General features: G+C 42.6%; 1 protein-coding gene across 1 annotated transcript in view; it reads left to right on the plus strand.

Moving 5' to 3' along the window:
- The window catches only part of LOC144492577 (thyrotropin-releasing hormone receptor-like), a 52,103-nt gene that overhangs the window by 29,280 nt on the left and 5,689 nt on the right, over window positions 1-17,134 (plus strand). Inside the window, exon 2 of the mRNA XM_078210732.1 lies at window positions 8,255-9,140. Within this exon, the coding sequence (XP_078066858.1) occupies window positions 8,343-9,140 (798 nt within the window). The 5' untranslated portion in view covers window positions 8,255-8,342. The remainder of the gene's footprint in view (window positions 1-8,254; window positions 9,141-17,134) is intronic.

The following is a 17,134-nucleotide window of genomic DNA, read 5'->3' on the forward strand; positions in this document are numbered from 1 at the left end:
GCGGTGAATGTCAGCTATCCTAGCACTGACATATTGCACTCATTCTGTGCCAGTCAACTGTTCATCAATCTTTCAGCCATTACATTAAACCAAAGGGCGACTGCTTAGCAACACGTGCTATCAGTCCTATACCTGCCTGATGGTCCCCTCACAACAAATCCACTTGTGGCAACACTCATATAAATGAGAATCATTCTGCCACAAGAAACATCGCTGAGCTGACAATTGGAGTGCTGGAGAAAAGTTCCTGTTCCCTTGGCTGCTGTGGAGGAACCTTCCTCCAATCGCCAGAGGGAGTGATAATGCGCTGCATTCTCCACAACCTTATATTCAGGAGGACACAGCTTAGCCACTGATGCACCATTGATTATGCAAAGACTCGTTGTTGCGAAATAACAGGCTTTTATTTACGAAAGAATTGGAGCACACCCGAACCAATAGCTAATCTGAACTGAGGCAAAAGGGGCGGAGAGCAGTCGCCTTTATACCCAGAGAAGGGCGGAGTCCCGGATTGAGGCAGCAGGGGCATGTCCAGGAATATCACACAAACAGAAAATACTACAGTGGTTCATCACAGCCACCGTGGATTTGGTGATGATTTCAGCAGGAGTAGGAAGAAGAAGAGGAAAAGACACAAAGGAGGAAGGGAGGATGCAACCAGCACATTCAGTTTGGGCTGTTTGCCCATGCCTAATCGACTCTGTTTTCCCTGAATCCAACCGCAGGTCCCTATTGTTGAGTAGTCCATTCCTCAGTTTTGGACCAGCACAACATCCTCTTGGCCAAATTCCTGAAGATAAAAGTCACAGCAAAACAACCATTTCATACTAACGTTATATAATCGATTCACCCATGTTCCTTGCTGTTTGTCTCGCCTGCCTTTGCTTGGCGCAGTGCTCCTATGCAAGGTAACCCCAGTGGCTACAGCAGGACTGATGGGAGGTTGAGTTGTTTAATGAAGGAGCCTGCACATGGACTTGCAGGATGCCCTCAAGCGACTCTGTGACCAGAAGGCCCAACTTCAGACTGCAGCTAAATTAAAGTAAAACACCGCAGATGCTGGAAATCTGAAATGAAAACAGAGCATGTAGGAAAAGCTCAGCAGGTCTGGGAGCAACTGTGGAGAGAGAAAGAAAGTATTTATATTTGGCATCCATATGACTCTTGGTCAGAGGAGTACTGGAGAAGGAGGGTCCACAGATGCTGCCAGACCTGTAGAGCTTTTCCAACATGCTCAGTTTGTATTTCATACTGCTCCATCTTTGACAGCAGCCTGGCTGTGTGGCTGACAGGCAACAGCAGGGCCAGTGGCAGACTGGCAGTGATGGGAGTACTAATGCTCTCATCCTGAGAGAGAACAGATTCAGGGTCCATAGAACCACTGCCTCTCCCCCATATCAGCGCCTTAGCAATTCCAGTAATATCTCGAGGCACAGATTGCTGGACCTGCTGTCAGAACCTGCAAGTTGGCAGCATCTGAACTGGCATCACTGTGAACATGTGGCTCATTGCCTCAACCTGAGCTTCCAGTGCAGCACTCAGACATTGTGTGGCTTCACTTTTGTCCGACAAAGGAAGCTGAGGCACTGGCCATCAGACATTGTATCATGGTTGGGTTTACAAGTGTTCTCAATGGAGTTGGCAACCAGCTCCAGGCTGGAATGGAAAAGCTCCCAGCTCTGCATGAAGTCCAAGCAGTTGGAGGCAGGTTCTTTCATGCTCCCTTATACCGATAGTAAGTTCTCTGACAGGCCTGTCAATGCACCAAACATTTCCATGTGAATGGTCATCCATTTGCCTTTTTTGTACATCCCCCCATTGTATATACTCCACTGGGGAACTCTTCTGTTACTTTGCCCTCCAGAGAACTGACACACCCATTCTCCCTTGCCAGGCTGTACCAGGCATGAGTGACAATGTGTCTTCCTCCTTTTTTCCTCTGAGCTGTCAGCTTCCCACATCACTGTCTGGTCAAACTGTAGTCCTTGGTTATCTGAAAGCAAGAAGGCACAAAGGCAGGGTAGGGGTAGGGAAGGGTGTAGGTGAGAGGTTCACGGTTACACCATCTGCAGCTTTAACATTACAGCAGATTGTAGGCTGAAAGTCAACTGAGCTGTGAGACAGTGGATCAGGCATCTTCCACCCTGCTGCTGGCCATGGCTTATAGTGCTGGCCTCTCTGTCTCCTCCATGGCCACTGGCTGTCCCCTGCCAGTTAGCTGCTGCTGGTGCCTATAATGGAACATCTTACCTGTGAGAAAAAAAGGGAAGCTTCTCAATGGATTTGGAGCATTGAATTTGGATGACGAGTCTGCCACGGTTGAATAGTTGACAGTGTGTATACAAGCTGAAATGTGAGGGGAGGCTATGGACATGAGATATAAAATTTGTTTGACAGAGATTGTGGCTAAGGAAGTGATGGGGGTGTGGTGCATTGAGCAGTGTGCCAGGCTAGTGGTGTGGTTCATGGGAGGTGGCATGAATGCCACTGAACTTGACCATTTGTTTGAGGTCATTGAATTTCTTTTGGCACTGCATCCAGGGGTTAGACCGCTGGTTTTGACCACCACAATATATCTACTCTCACCAACTTCTCACTAGCTGTCTGGACGGCCTCCTTCCCCCTGAAGGAAGACCTCTCCCTCCCTGTGCATCTTCAGTGCTGAGTCTGGGATGTACTCTGTGGCCTTTTGCACCATCTCTGTACATTCCTGCAACACTTCAATATTTCTGTAATCATTTCTGGCTGCTGAAGCTGCTTAGAATACACTTCACCCTCAAGAGGTGCAGTCTGGCTTGAAATAGTGCAGGTTAACTTCCAGTGACACAGAAGCAAAAATATCGCGCATGTGGGAAATCTGAGTTAAAATGATAGAAATACTTAGCAAGTCAGACAGCAGCAAGGGGGGAGAAACGGACAATCAGAATGAGATGTCACCGACCGGAAAAGTTGAATTAATTTTCTCTTTTCACAGTAGTTTTAAGTAATGCTAGCCTTGCCTGAACATGGGCCTCCCTCTGAGACACAAGCCACTCAGCAGTGCATTCAGTGCTGTGCTGTGTGCCACAGTCATTATAATTAGCTTGAACTTTGCAGGCTGCCTGCATAACTGTGATCAGACACAAGGTAATGGTGCACCATGATGCACCATGACCCCTGCTCCACACTTACTGTCAAGCTTCCTTTTCTCTTGGATGACAATGTGACCCATAATATAGGTCTCAGGGACAAATATTGACCGGAACACTGGCAGAATCCCTTTGCTGCTTCTTTGTCCTGAGAGATCAGATGGGGCCTTAATGATTTCACCCATTCGATAGCAACTTTGTAAACGCAACCCTCAGTACTGCATTGCACCAATTATCTGCTCAAGTCTCTGAAGTGGGATGCAAACCCACGTACTTCTGACTCAGAACCAAGAATGCCACCACTGAGACCAGGGCTAACACCTGATAATAGTACTTAAACTGACACCCTTCACACAGAGATTGATAAGTATAATTGAATGGTTGGTTAATGCAGCTTCTTTACCAGGGCACAGTGACAGTGCAGCTGTGCTGAAACAGTCAAATTAATTTCCAGACTCGAGATGGTTCACGGGACTTAGTCAGAAAATGTTTGACACAACTGAGTAACGTTCATTCTGTTTTAGTTTCTAACAAGTGAAGTTTTGTCTAAATGCTTCACTAATTGCATATGAAACAGCCAGCACAATATATTTATTCAAAAATGTCATTCAGTTGTTACCATGACATGATGATTGATGCAAATGCATGTCATTCTCTATGCAATCATCTATGTTGGAGATAAATCTATATGCAGCCTTCTGAGCCTTAGCAACTTGTAGGTCTCGAGCAAGAGGCCTAGAGTCATAGAGTCATAGAGGTTTACAGCAAGGAAACAGGCCCTTCTGCCCAGCTTGTCTATGCCACCCCTTTTTTTAAAATCCCTAAGCTAGTCCCAATGCCTGTGTTTGGCCCATATCCCTCTATGCCCATCTTACCTATGTAACCGTCTAAATGCTTTTTAAAAGACAAAATTGCACTTGCCTCTGCTACTCCCTCTGGCAGCTTGTTCCAGACACTCATAAGAACATAAGAACATAAGAAATAGGAGCAGGAGTAGGCCATCTAGCCCCTCGAGCCTGCCCCGCCATTCAATAAGATCATGGCTGATCTGACGTGGATCAGTACCACTTACCCGCCTGATCCCCATAACCCTTAATTCCCTTACCGCTCAGGAATCCATCCATCCGCGCTTTAAACATATTCAGCGAGGTAGCCTCCACCACCTCAGTGGGCAGAGAATTCCAGAGATTCACCACCCTCTGGGAGAAGAAGTTCCTCCTCAACTCTGTCTTAAACCGACCCCCCTTTATTTTGAGGCTGTGTCCTCTAGTTTTAACTTCCTTACTAAGTGGAAAGAATCTCTCCGCCTCCACCCTATCCAGCCCCCGCATTATCTTATAAGTCTCCATAAGATCCCCCCTCATCCTTCTAAACTCCAACGAGTACAAACCCAATCTCCTCAGCCTCTCCTCATAATCCAAATCATCTATGTTGGAGATAAATACTCACCACCCTGTGTGAAAAAATTGCCCCTCTGGACCCTTTGTATCTCTCCCCTCTCACCTTAAACCTATGCCCTCTAGTTTTAGACTCCCCTACCTCACCCAATGCACTGCATGAAATTCCTTCGAAGTACATTTAGTTGATGCAGAGAGGTTCGCCATTTTCATTTGTTACTGAGGTCCCAAGTAGCATTTCCTTTGTTCATAAAAAACAGAAGCCCGTTCTTTTTTCCTTCTTTTGCACTCAGTGTAATCCTAGCTCACTGTGGATTACTCCAAGGGAATGTGTGTCCGAGTATGTTACTGCCTTTATGCTTTTCCAGCTGTTTTCCAGTGTCTGCTAGCCACCGACTTTGCAACCGGTGCAGTGAGAAGCTCTTGAGAATGTGTGCCAGTGAATTGTCTTCTGTTCAGCAAAAAGGTCAGGAAGGAACTGAAAAATAATCACAGAGAAACAGAATTGATTTCAGAAACGAACGTCTGCTGTCAACTGTGCTCTAAGTATATGATGGACTTTTGGGATAGGTATGAATAACAATAAATATGGAGCAATAGCAAATAAAGTCCAATTTCAGAATGTCAGATTTACAGAATATGGAAGTAAATGGGGAATAGAAAAGTTTAATTTTAAAATGATTCAATATTTCAATCAATGTATGATAATGTTACCTTGCTAAAAGAATAGAATTACTGAAGACAAATCCTGCTTAAATCCAGCCGATTTATCCCATCACAGTAAATAAAGAAAAAAATCTGTTTTCAGAATATTAAAACAATTAAGTTGCCTCCCTGTAAAAAGATTATCTGGTCACCACCTTTCAGCCATTGTTCTCCTCTCCACTCTCTCTTTTATTCGGTGCTATAAACTTCAGTTTCCAATAGATTATGCCTTTGTTAATTAAATTGGTAAAAGTGGCACTGTACAAAGACTCAGTTCCAAATGTGCCCTCATTAAGAAGGTACTATTAACAGTAACCTAACCCGTGCTGTCTAATTGAACTAACAGAGATCTAAACTAAAGCAGTATTACATCTGTCAGTTATACAATGAACATCCTGCAGTGCCCACTGCCCTCACGGAAGTCTTCGAGCAGTCTCACAGACACTGCTTGCTCCCTCTTCAGGGTCACTGGGGAACAGGCTAGACTGGGGAAGAGAAGCAGACAACCTGAACGATCTCCATTCTGCTCCTGTGAACTGCTGTTTCAGCCTGGCTGGCGAGCAGGTCTGCATACCCCCTTTGCATACCAGGTCAATCCATATTGGGCAGATATTTAGAATCATAGAATCCCTACAGTGCGAAGGAGGCCATTCAGCCCATCGAGTCTGCGCTGACAACAATCCCACCCAAGCCCTGTCCCCTTAACCCCACGTATCTACCCTACTAATCCGCCTGACACTCAGGGGCAATTTAGCATGGCCAATCAAACTAACCTGCACATCTTTGGCGTGTGGGAGGAAACCGGAGCGCCGGAGGAAACCCACACAGACACAGGGAGAATGTGCAAACTCCACACAGACAGTCACCCAAGGCCGGAATTGAAACCGGGTCCCAGGCGTTGTGAGGCAGCAGTGCTAACCACTGTGCCACCGTGCCGCCCATATTTGGTGAGATTTACTTACGTGTACAAACAAAATAAAGGTGCAGAAGCACAAATTCCTCGTTAGGATATTGCATCAGAGAGTGAGGACTATTTCCAGGGAGGCTTAATTAGTTTTTGACTGATCAGAATTGAATCTTATAATGAATTATTCATATTGACAGCAAACCAGTTTTTATGATTAACATTTTTCTCAACAGCAGCTAAAATCAAGGAAGATGCAATTCATTACAATATTATAGAAAACATGCACATAGTTTGGAAATAACACGCAGTACCCAAAAGGGTTAAATAATCAATGAAGGAATTTAACTACAGCAATTCATGTCACCACAAAGGCCTTTCAAAACAGATCTCTAAAATGACTAGAAAAATATATATTAACTTCTTCACTGGTAAATGTGGGTCTTTATTATTGCTGTTACTCCATTTAAGGTTATTTTGTAAACTAATTAATGAATCAGATCGTCAGAAAGTTCTGTGAAATCAAACAGTGGATGATGAATGGTATCAGTCTGTGCACCATGTAATTATCTGCAATGTAATACATGGGGGAAGGCAAAACAGCAGCTTCAATAAGTTCAACAGGTTGTCTATTTACTAAAAGCATCTCATATTATAGAAATATCATCAAAGAATTTACCAAAATAATTATATAATGCATGTATAATAATTTGCAACTAAACAATGAGATTAGAAACCAGCTTTGGCGCCGCAGTAGCAAAAGGAAAAGAAAGACTTAATAGCCACATTGTGCTAAAGTCAATGTGATTCGAAGTTGATGGGCATTGGATGACTAAATTGTTGAATTACGCGGAAGAATATAAGCAGTGTAACCATGGAAGCATATAAGCTGTGTAACTATGGTTACAAATATAAATTCAGATCAAAAGCATGTGACTAGTGGCTGATTGAAGGGACTATATCAACCCACTTCTGAGCTGGTTGCCTACAATATTGTAACAAGTCTTCTACAGGGGGCTCTGCAGTCTTTCTCCATAAAACCCTGCCTCACCAGGTACAGAAATCAAGGATATACACACAAATCTTTTCAGAAAGCGACTGCTCCCAATGCAGTGGATCTTATTTTAAGGTATGCTATTACTTAGAAAACTATTAATTTGGGGAAAAGTGCAAGTTTGAAAGAAGGAAACTGACAAGAACCTTCTATTCCAAATCTTAAAAATGAATAATGTTCATGTACAGTAAATTAAAAACTGACTAATGAAGCTTACAAAATACATCAAATAAACATAGTTTACAATTTGAAAATCTAGACTGTTGATTATGCAGATTATATTCCTTAATCGCTTGATTGAAATACTAACTGCATTGCTTGTAAAATAAAAAGGAAGACAGTTGCAAGTAGGGATATGGATAATTTCTTTTCAAATGTATTAGCATTATCTCCCAGCATGAAGGGAAGTTGATAATCCGAGATGTTAGCTACCTTCAGCTAATCCGTTTTTAGCTGTTTTTGTTTTAAATCTAATTAATTGTTAATTATATGTGAGATGCTTATGTGTGACTGTATGCTAAAGTTGCGATTTTGAATCAACAACTCACCATGGATGCTCACATTAATAATTTACTAACTAACCATTTATTATAGGAAACTAAAATCAACAATATTCAACATCCTGGAATGGAATAAATGTATTAAAAAATGCCAGTGGATATAAACAGCTGAACGGACATACGAGTTAGTAGATTTCAGAATCATCGTATTTATATAGTAAAGGAATAAATACATTAATCACACCTTGATGAATGAAGCAGTAACAGAAGAATGCACCAAGATTCTGTTTTAAAATAGATTCCAAATGCATTACATTTGAACAAATCTTTGAAAGTTCTCTTTTTTTAACATAAAGTCAATCTTTAGGTATCCATGAAGCAATCATTTTTCAAGATGTTTTTAGGAACGTCAGCAAATGCTTTTTGAAAGTCTTTCAGTTTTCAGGGGTTAAGTAATCAGTTTGCGATAGACAAGTGAACAACTTTGGTATGGCGTGTGTATATTAATAATGTCGTCTTGAAGAAAATATATTGAGTGTAAATAATGGCAACTGCTTATTTTTCAGCACTCAGTGGGGCCACAGAAACATCATCATCCAAGTTAAACCCTTTATCTCCTCTTAACCTTGAGAAAGAAAGACTTATTTTTCCACTATGAAAAACGTGAGTAGATTTCTGACCCCCACTAATATCTCCCTGGCAAATGCAGCTTCCGCAGGGACAGACTTGATTTACAAATCCATAGAGTACAAGGCTGCCTCGGTGCTGTTGGTGTTGGCCATTTGTGGAACTGGGATCATCGGGAATATTATGGTGGTCCTGGTGGTTCTGACTGCCAGACACATGCGAACCCCAACCAACTGTTACCTGGTCAGTCTTGCTGTGGCTGACCTGATGGTCCTGGTGGCTGCTGGGTTACCCAATATTTCTGACAGTCTGATTGAGGAATGGATCTATGGGCATGCAGGCTGCCTGGGTATTACCTACCTCCAATACTTGGGCATTAATGTGTCATCATGTTCCATCACAGCATTCACAGTGGAAAGATACATCGCCATCTGCCATCCAATAAAAGCCCAGTTCATGTGCACTGTCTCCAGAGCTAAGAAAATCCTAGCATTTCTCTGGGTAATTACCTCCTTCTACTGCATGCTGTGGTTTTTCTTGGTGGATATCAACATCAATAGCAGGCAGAATGCCGAGTGCGGCTACAAAGTCTCCAGGAATCTATACTTGCCCATCTACTTCATTGACTTCACCATCTTCTATGTGATACCCCTGATTGTGGCCACAGTGCTGTACGGTCTGATTGGGCGAGTCCTTTTCCTCAGTCCTCTTCCAAACCAAGTTGAGACAGGAACGGAACGTTGGAAGGAGCGCCCCGGGACAGAAAGTAACAGCTCACAATCTTCCAGCCGGACAAGCAAGGGGGCCATCTCATCCAGAAAACAGGTAATGCCATGTTCCAGGGAACTCGACAGACCTCAGCTTTTGGATTTTATTAGTCTGGAAAGCTACATGAAATTCCATGGCCTTTAGTGGTGACCATTTTAATGAAGGAGGGAGATTGCGGAAAGTAAATAAATGATGCAAAGTCAATAAAAACATTTGAAATTCTGTGGAAAATAAGAAAAATAAAGAGCAGCCCATGGTACAATTTGATAAGGATTTTCACCCTTCAACAAGTAATGCAGTAAGGAACATTTTCTCTTCATGAAACTTCTCTGCCTGGCTTTATTTTAGATTACATGTCTCACGCAAACTGCCATGGTGATGATGCAGCGCTTATTTTTAAATCACACCTTGACTTCTGGCAATTTCTCCTCCTCTGACCGTCTCCCTTTGTTCAATTACACTCAAGATTCACCTAAGTTTTGTACAAACTTTCTCACTGAGGTATCTCTCTGCTTTCCTTCTTCACCCCCTGCACTAGGCAGCTTCTCATCTTTGGTGATTTCAATCTCTATCTCCATTCTTCTTACTCTCTTGTCTCTGAGTCACTGCTCTCACTTCCTCCATTAATCTTGCCTTACATACTCACTATCCCCCCAACATTCACAACCTCCTTAATCTTGCCAACTCACGTGGCCTTGCTATTCCCATTGTAATTATCATTGATAAGGTAACCTTTGCTCACTTCCTGATATTACTTTCCATCTATTTCCTCTTTTCCCCTCCTAACCCCACTTCTTTCTGTGTTAACCACTGGAAAAACACTCCTGCAAATCATTTCCCACTGCACTTTCCAATTCCCAACTATCAAGCCTTTGGCTCACAAGTCATCATGACATTTCTGCAGCAGCCGATCTGTTAAATCACACTCTCTCTGCCACCTTTGAGCCCATTAAAACCATTACAGTTTCTCATCCTAGTGATTCCCCAAGTCATTTCTCCCGCTTCCCTCCCCACCCCTTACCTCTGCTCCCTTAAGTATAGGGAAACAGGTTTGAATATATTTATTGGAGAAACTAGCTTAAGCTCCCTTTACCAGATCCAGCTGGACCACACCAAAGTATGATTGGATCCTGGTCACCATCACGAAAACTGCTTACTGTTCAAAAATCATGCAGGAAAGTAAAGGTGGTTTCTCTTTCACCACAAGTTATCTCCCTAAAACACCCTCCCTTCACCTTCACCTCCAACAACAAGTATGAGGGCCACATGGATTTATTGGGTGGGATTTTCTGGCCGCGCTCACCCCGAAACTGGAAAATCCCATCCGAGGTCAATGGATCTTTCCATGGTCCGCCTCTCATTCGCTCCGATTCCCGTGGCGGGCGGAACGGGAATATTTGCCCCAAATTGTCACAAATATCATGACCTTCCATTCAGCTGCCTCTCCTGCTCTATTTCTAATGGTCCCGATAATCCTCGTCCCTTGGTGACATCATCCAAAAACACAGCATCATTCTCCACATGTACTCTGAAATCACCATCCAGCGCTACCTCATTATCACCTCTTTCAATCCCTCCATTGTCTCTGCATGCCTGACTTCCAATAGTTCAATGAGCAGAAATTTCCTCCAACTAAATATTGAGATACAGAAGCCCTTGTCTTCAGTCCACTTCACTAACTCTGTTCCCTCGCAACTGACTCCATCCCTTCCCATGGGAACGGTCTGAGGCTGAACCAGACTGTTTGCAAACTTAATGTCATATTTGGTCTCGAGATGGGCGTCTGATCATTTATCTTTGGCACCACTGAAACTGCCTATTTCCTCCTCTGTAACGTCGCCAGGTCCAGCGGAGGTTCACGAGAATGATCCCGGGAATGAAAAGCTTGACGTCTGAGGAGCCTTTGAGGACTCGGGGTCTGTAATCGATGGAGTTTAGAAGGATGAGAGGGGATCTAATTAAAACTTATAGAATACTGAAACAGAGTTGGATGTGGGGAAGATGTTTTGGTCGGCTCTGAGGGCACAACCTCAGAATAAAGGGACGACCCTTTAGAACCGAGAGGGGGAGGAATTTCTTCAGCCAGAGGGTGGTGAATCTGTGGAATTCATTGCCACAGAGGGCTGTGGAGACCACGTTATTGAGTGTATTTAAGACAGAGATAGATAGTTTCTTGACTGATAAGGGAATCAAAGGTTATGGGAAAAACGCGGGAGAATGGGGTTGAGAAACTTACCAGCCATGATTGAATGGTGGAGCAGACTTGATGGATTGAATGGCCTAATTCTGCTCCTATATCTTATGGTCTAATCTCTGTTTCTGCCTCAGCATATTTGCTGTTGAAACTCTCATTCATGACATTAATACCTCTGGACACATTCTTTCCTCTGTAATTTTGAAGCAGTCATCTAAAACTTTGCTACCTGTGTCCTAACTTGCACCAAGACCCATTCACCCATCACCCATGTGCTGTTGACCTACATTAGGCCAGCTACACAAATCCTTGATTTTAAAATTCTCATGTTTTAAATCCCTCACTATCTTAATGATCTCCTCCAGGCCTCGGACCCGCTGAAATATCTGTGCTCTTCAAATTCTGGTCTCTGTACATCACCAACTTTAATTGCTCCACAGTTGGTGGTTGTGCTTTCAACTGCCAAGATCGTAAGCTCCGGAATTCCCGCACTAAGTATCTCAAACTCTCTTCCATTCTGTCCTTTATGATGCGCCTTAATACCCCTTTGACCAAGCTTTTGATCATCTGCCCTCTTTATGGAGCTCAGCATTAAACTTTATTTGATAATACACCTGTGAAGGACCTTGGGATGTTTCAATACATATTTAATACATATTAGTGCAAGTTTTTGTTTTAAAGTGTCTTTCCCGGGTTTGGAATTTGAGCTTTTTGTTGGGTTTTAATGAATCCCCATTCAGTGATCGATACTCTTCAACTGAACAAGGGTTAAAAAAATTCATTTATCCTTATGTCAAGTTCCTATTTTTGGGTGAATTTTAGTGCCTATCGAAATATGATTGCTGCTACTGTGACAATGTTTCTTATTGTAGACTGAGGGGCAGCACCTCAGGCTATTTGGACATTTGTGGCAAAGATCAGTTGCAATAAACAGTTTCACCAAATACCTGTGACAATACAATCAGTGCCTGCTTGGCTCACATCAGTGGCACGTTTGCTCTGAATTAGGTCATAGTGCAAGCCACATTCACAACTTGAACCCTTATTTTATGAATTTGACCCTTTGAGCCTTCTTCACCACTTAACAGGATAGATTCTTATCTTCTATCTCAGTTATATCTCCAGCACTAACCCTACATCCCCTGATTCCCATTGTATCCAAGAAGCTTTCAGTCCCTGATTGAATATCCTCAATGGTGGAGCATCCACTGCTCTCTGGGGCAGGGAATTCCAAAGGTTCACAACCCCTGAAGTAAAACAATTCTTTTTGTTTCAATCCTAAATAGCTGACTCTTTATCTGGAGACTGTGACCCTCAGTTCTAGATTCCCAAGCCAGGGGAAATATTCTCCCAGCACCTATCATGTCAAGCCACTGAATCTGTTCGATCTCTCCACATAGTCTAGTTGTTTCATCCCAGGAATCAGTCTCGTGAACCTTGACCCCCTGAATATCAACATTTCCCAGTCTCTGGTATTTAAATAAATATTCTGCTTTTCTATCTAACTTCACATTTTTGCACACTATATTTCATCGGCCATATTTTTGTCCTTTCACTTAACCTGTCTCTTTCCTTCTGCAACCTCTTTGTGGCCTCCTCACAGCTTCATTCCCCACTAAACTTTGCATAACCGGCAAATCTGAATACATTACACTCACTCCCATCATTTAAGTTTTTGATGTAGATGGTAAATGGCTGAAGTCTAAGTAGTCATTCTTGCAATATCCCACTAGTTACAGCCTGCCAACCCATAAATAACCTGTTTATTCCTATCCCCTGGTTCCTGTTCATTAAGCAATCCATGATCAAAGCTAATTTAGTGTTTTCAATCCCACAAACCTTAATCTTGTGTAATAACATCTTGTGTGGCCCATTATTGAATGATTTTTGAAAATTCAAAGAGATTACATCCACTGGTTCCTCTTACCTGCATTGCTAATTACCAAAAGCTCCAACAGATTTGCCAACACAACTTTCCTTTCATAAATCCATGTCAACTCTGCCCAATCATATTATGATTATCCAAGTAACCTGTTACCACATTTCTAGCATTTTCCCTACTACTGATGTCAGGCTAACTGGCCTCCAGTTCGCTGTTTTACTCTACCTCTTTTCTTGAATGCTTTCTCTTCCAATCCTTGAAGACTTTTCTAGAATCTAGTGAAGATCAAAACCAATGCATCCACCATCTCTGCAGCTACCTCTTTTGGAATCCTCCGATGGGGGAGTGAGATCTGGGGGATTTGTTAGTTTTTAGTCCTATTAACGTCTCCAGTGCTGTTTCTTTGATAATACTAATTTCCTTCAGATTCACATTTCACTTTCAGACTACAAGAGAAATTACGAGGCCCTGTCAGCCTCTATTGTAAAAGATCCTACAACATTGTTCAAAGGAGGGCAGCAGAGCTCTCTAAGGTTCCTGAAAAACATTTGACCCTCAACCAATACCACCAAAAACAGGTTTCCTTTTCCATTTATCGCTTTGCTGTTTCTAGGATCTTGTTATGTACATTTTCTTCCCTGTATTGTCTGCAGAACAAGAATGCCTATCTTTCAAAAATAATGCACTCTAAAGTCCCACATTCAAATGAGAGTCTATCTGTTTTGTTGGTAGCGATTGCTGGATAAGTGCCAGCCAGGAAAGCCTCCCTGTTCTTCTTCCAGTTTACAGTAAGAAGTCTCACAACACCAGGTTAAAGTCCAACAGGTTTATTTGGTAGCATCATGCACCCCAGTCCAACGCCGGCATCTCCACATCACTTCTTCCAGTTTGGCAATGGAACCTCTTTACCACCATAAGAGACAGCTGAAATATTGACAATGGAACCATACTGACAAAACAAAGGCTGCTGTAGACTGGAATACTTTTTTTTGTTCATTCATGGGACATGGGCGTCGCTGGCTGGCCAACATTCATTGCCCATCCCTAGTTGCCCTAGAGAAGGTGGTGGTGAGCTGTCTTCTTGATCGCTGCAGTCCATGTACTGTGGGTTGACCCACAATGCCATTAGGGAAGGAATTCCAGGGTGTTGACCCAGCGACTGCGAAGAAACGGCGACATATTTCCAAGTCAGGATGATGAGTGGCTTGGAGGGGAACTTGCAGATGGTGGTGTTCCCATGTATCTGCTGCCCTTGTCCTTCTAGATGGAAATGGTCATGCGTTTGCAGTGTAAGACCTTGTATGGACTAGGATGTAAGCAGCGGAGCTCTGGATGAATTAGAGTTCGCATAGGTGGAGCTCAGGAGACTGGCTTAAAGAATATTGGAAGGAATAATCTGATACCCCATTTATACTTCTTTCTAGACTGAATGGACCTGAAACACAAATCAAGCCTCCTTCTAACAGGCTAAATTTGATGAACCTTCCACTCTTTTGCATAAAATAGTTCAGTCAAAACTGTCTGTTCATCTTCCTTCTTTTGAGTTAGATTTCATGCCTCTGGTTACAGAAATGCAAAGTATTGCTGGGGTTTAGTTTATTCGTACGAGAATCTTTAAGATATTCTCTCTTGAGCCTTTTTCCAGTTCTTTAGTTTATCATGGTATCTTAGGTACCCCATCTCCAGTTTTAGCATTCTTGTTTGTCTCTTTCCTCACCAAAATCAGGCTGGGGAGAAGTTAGTTTTTGTATTGCCAATTTATGCAGACACTTATCATTCATTTAAAGACCATTAACATTTAAAGAGAAATGTGAACATCTCATTTTAATCAAAAGAAATATATTGCAAGATTTCACTTGTTTTTTTAACAAACCACAAACTTAATTGCAAAAGGAACCAAATAAAAAAAGCAATCATGATTAAGTTAACACTACAGATTATATCCACATATGCTAGACCCTTAAGTTTCTTCTTCCTTCCCCTAAGAATTATCTTATTTGTTATGATAACTTAAAAGTTATTTCTTCTTTGGGAACAACCATAACAATGTGCCAGCCAATTGTAACAATGTACAATTCTCCTGAGCACCAGCTACTCTCAGAGTTAAAACCTTCATTTACTGTCTCTCAACCATGGAGGCTTCAGTCTTTTGCTTTGGTTACTTTCTGAATACTTCCAAGTTAACCTGTTGGCTACTTTCTTTTGCCACACAACTATGAGGACCATTATTGATTTTTCCATTACTTTCAAACTAAGCCATTTTCTGTCTTTGTTTCCTCAGAAAATTCAAACTGAGTTCAACTCTTACTCATTGTCTGTCTATATGGTCAATAATGAAGCCCATTTCTTTTTACTCTGCTTACAGTACAGGTCTATCTAACTGTCATTTACTTTGGTTATCTTCTCTCAGTGACTTTCAACTGCACAAGGTCTAAGCTGCAACAACCTTTACCAGGAAAACATTCAAATAAACTGAAATCAGAAAACCTTCCTAGGCTCCACCCTCCTCCATGATGACAAAGCCTGTTCTAGGATGTCCCCAAACTGACCTTTAGATTAATTATCCCTCATTTCCAATTTCTTCTTTGGCCTGATGAAGTAAACAGGATTTACATCTTTTCAGAGTTCACTAAATGCTTTTAAACTAATTTAGTTCTAATTCTCAAAACAAACAGATCTCTCCGGAATGCTCTTCTTTCAAACATTGCAGATGTCACATCTCTAGTTCGTTAGCTAAGTAAGCTCACCTGCTGTTTTATGAACTTCCCTTTTTAGTTGTTAATCTCCTAATAATACATAGCCCCAACTGTTTAAGAGTAATAGACTCTAAACTTGCTTTAATTGCATTGGTCCCATTTATTACAGTTTTTTAAAAATTCCTAAAACTTAAATTTATGTGTTAAAGTGCATAAACCATGAACCAGCATATTCGCAACAAGGCCTATACCAATTTCAAGGGTGGAGATAGTGCTACTTGAACGGATTTCTCTCCCTTGATGTTCTATTGTAGCACAATGACCTGAATTGTAGTTGAACCAATGTTTCAGACAATGTTGTACCATCTTGGCTATATATCAGGAGGATAGAATTTTGGGAACTTGTTGCATTTCAGCTCGTAGCTTTGTGCAAAGTCCCACTGCTGAAAGTCTGAGGATAGGCCACTTGCTGCCTCTCTTAGGCTAAGATCACATTTGGCCTGAGATATGGGAAAGGAAGCAAAATGATTAAAGACATGGGACGACATCTTGTCGAGCCGATGGAGGTCTTGCCTGCTGGCTGAAGAGCCAACGGCAGGCCGTGTTGTCACCTTTGGCTTGTGGTTTGGTTAGCCTTCCACAATCAGCTGGTGGGGTATCCAGTACAGGCCTTTGCCTGGGATCAGGACATTGTGGACAGGGGTCATGCCTACCGAAAGCTGCCAGCCAGTCAGAGACCTCTGGCTCTTATACACAGGAAGGTGGTTGCTCATGCAGGAAAGACACCCACCACAGGCCCAGGATCACAGAGCGACCCAGGCCACAGGTAAGTAATAATGGGTGGGGGAATCGGGGGGGTGTTGGCAATGATGGCACGGGTGTGGTTATCAATGGATCCTCCCTGCCCCTCCACAATGCCAGGTCCCCCAATCAGCCAGTGAGTGCCCTTGAAAGAGGGGTGATTCTACTGGGAAATGATAAGCATAAATAGTAAGTTTATTTGTCATGCACGCCACACAGCAACATACCTCCTGCTGCTGGGTTAATAGAGGCAGCACGATGAGGCACTTAAGTGGTCATTAATTGCCCACTTAAGGGCCTCAATAGGCAATGGGGCAGGAAGGTTGACCACGGGCCCTCCTGCACTGGACTTAATCGAGATGGAGACAGGAAGGTGACGAGGTGCTCATCCATCACATTCTGATCTGATTAAATGCCCTCTGTGCTTCCAAACACGCCACTAGAGAGGACAATACAGTCCACCCCTGAAGTTTTTGAT

The sequence above is a fragment of the Mustelus asterias genome, chromosome 4 (assembly GCF_964213995.1).
Source record: "Mustelus asterias chromosome 4, sMusAst1.hap1.1, whole genome shotgun sequence".
Lineage (NCBI taxonomy): Eukaryota > Metazoa > Chordata > Chondrichthyes > Carcharhiniformes > Triakidae > Mustelus > Mustelus asterias.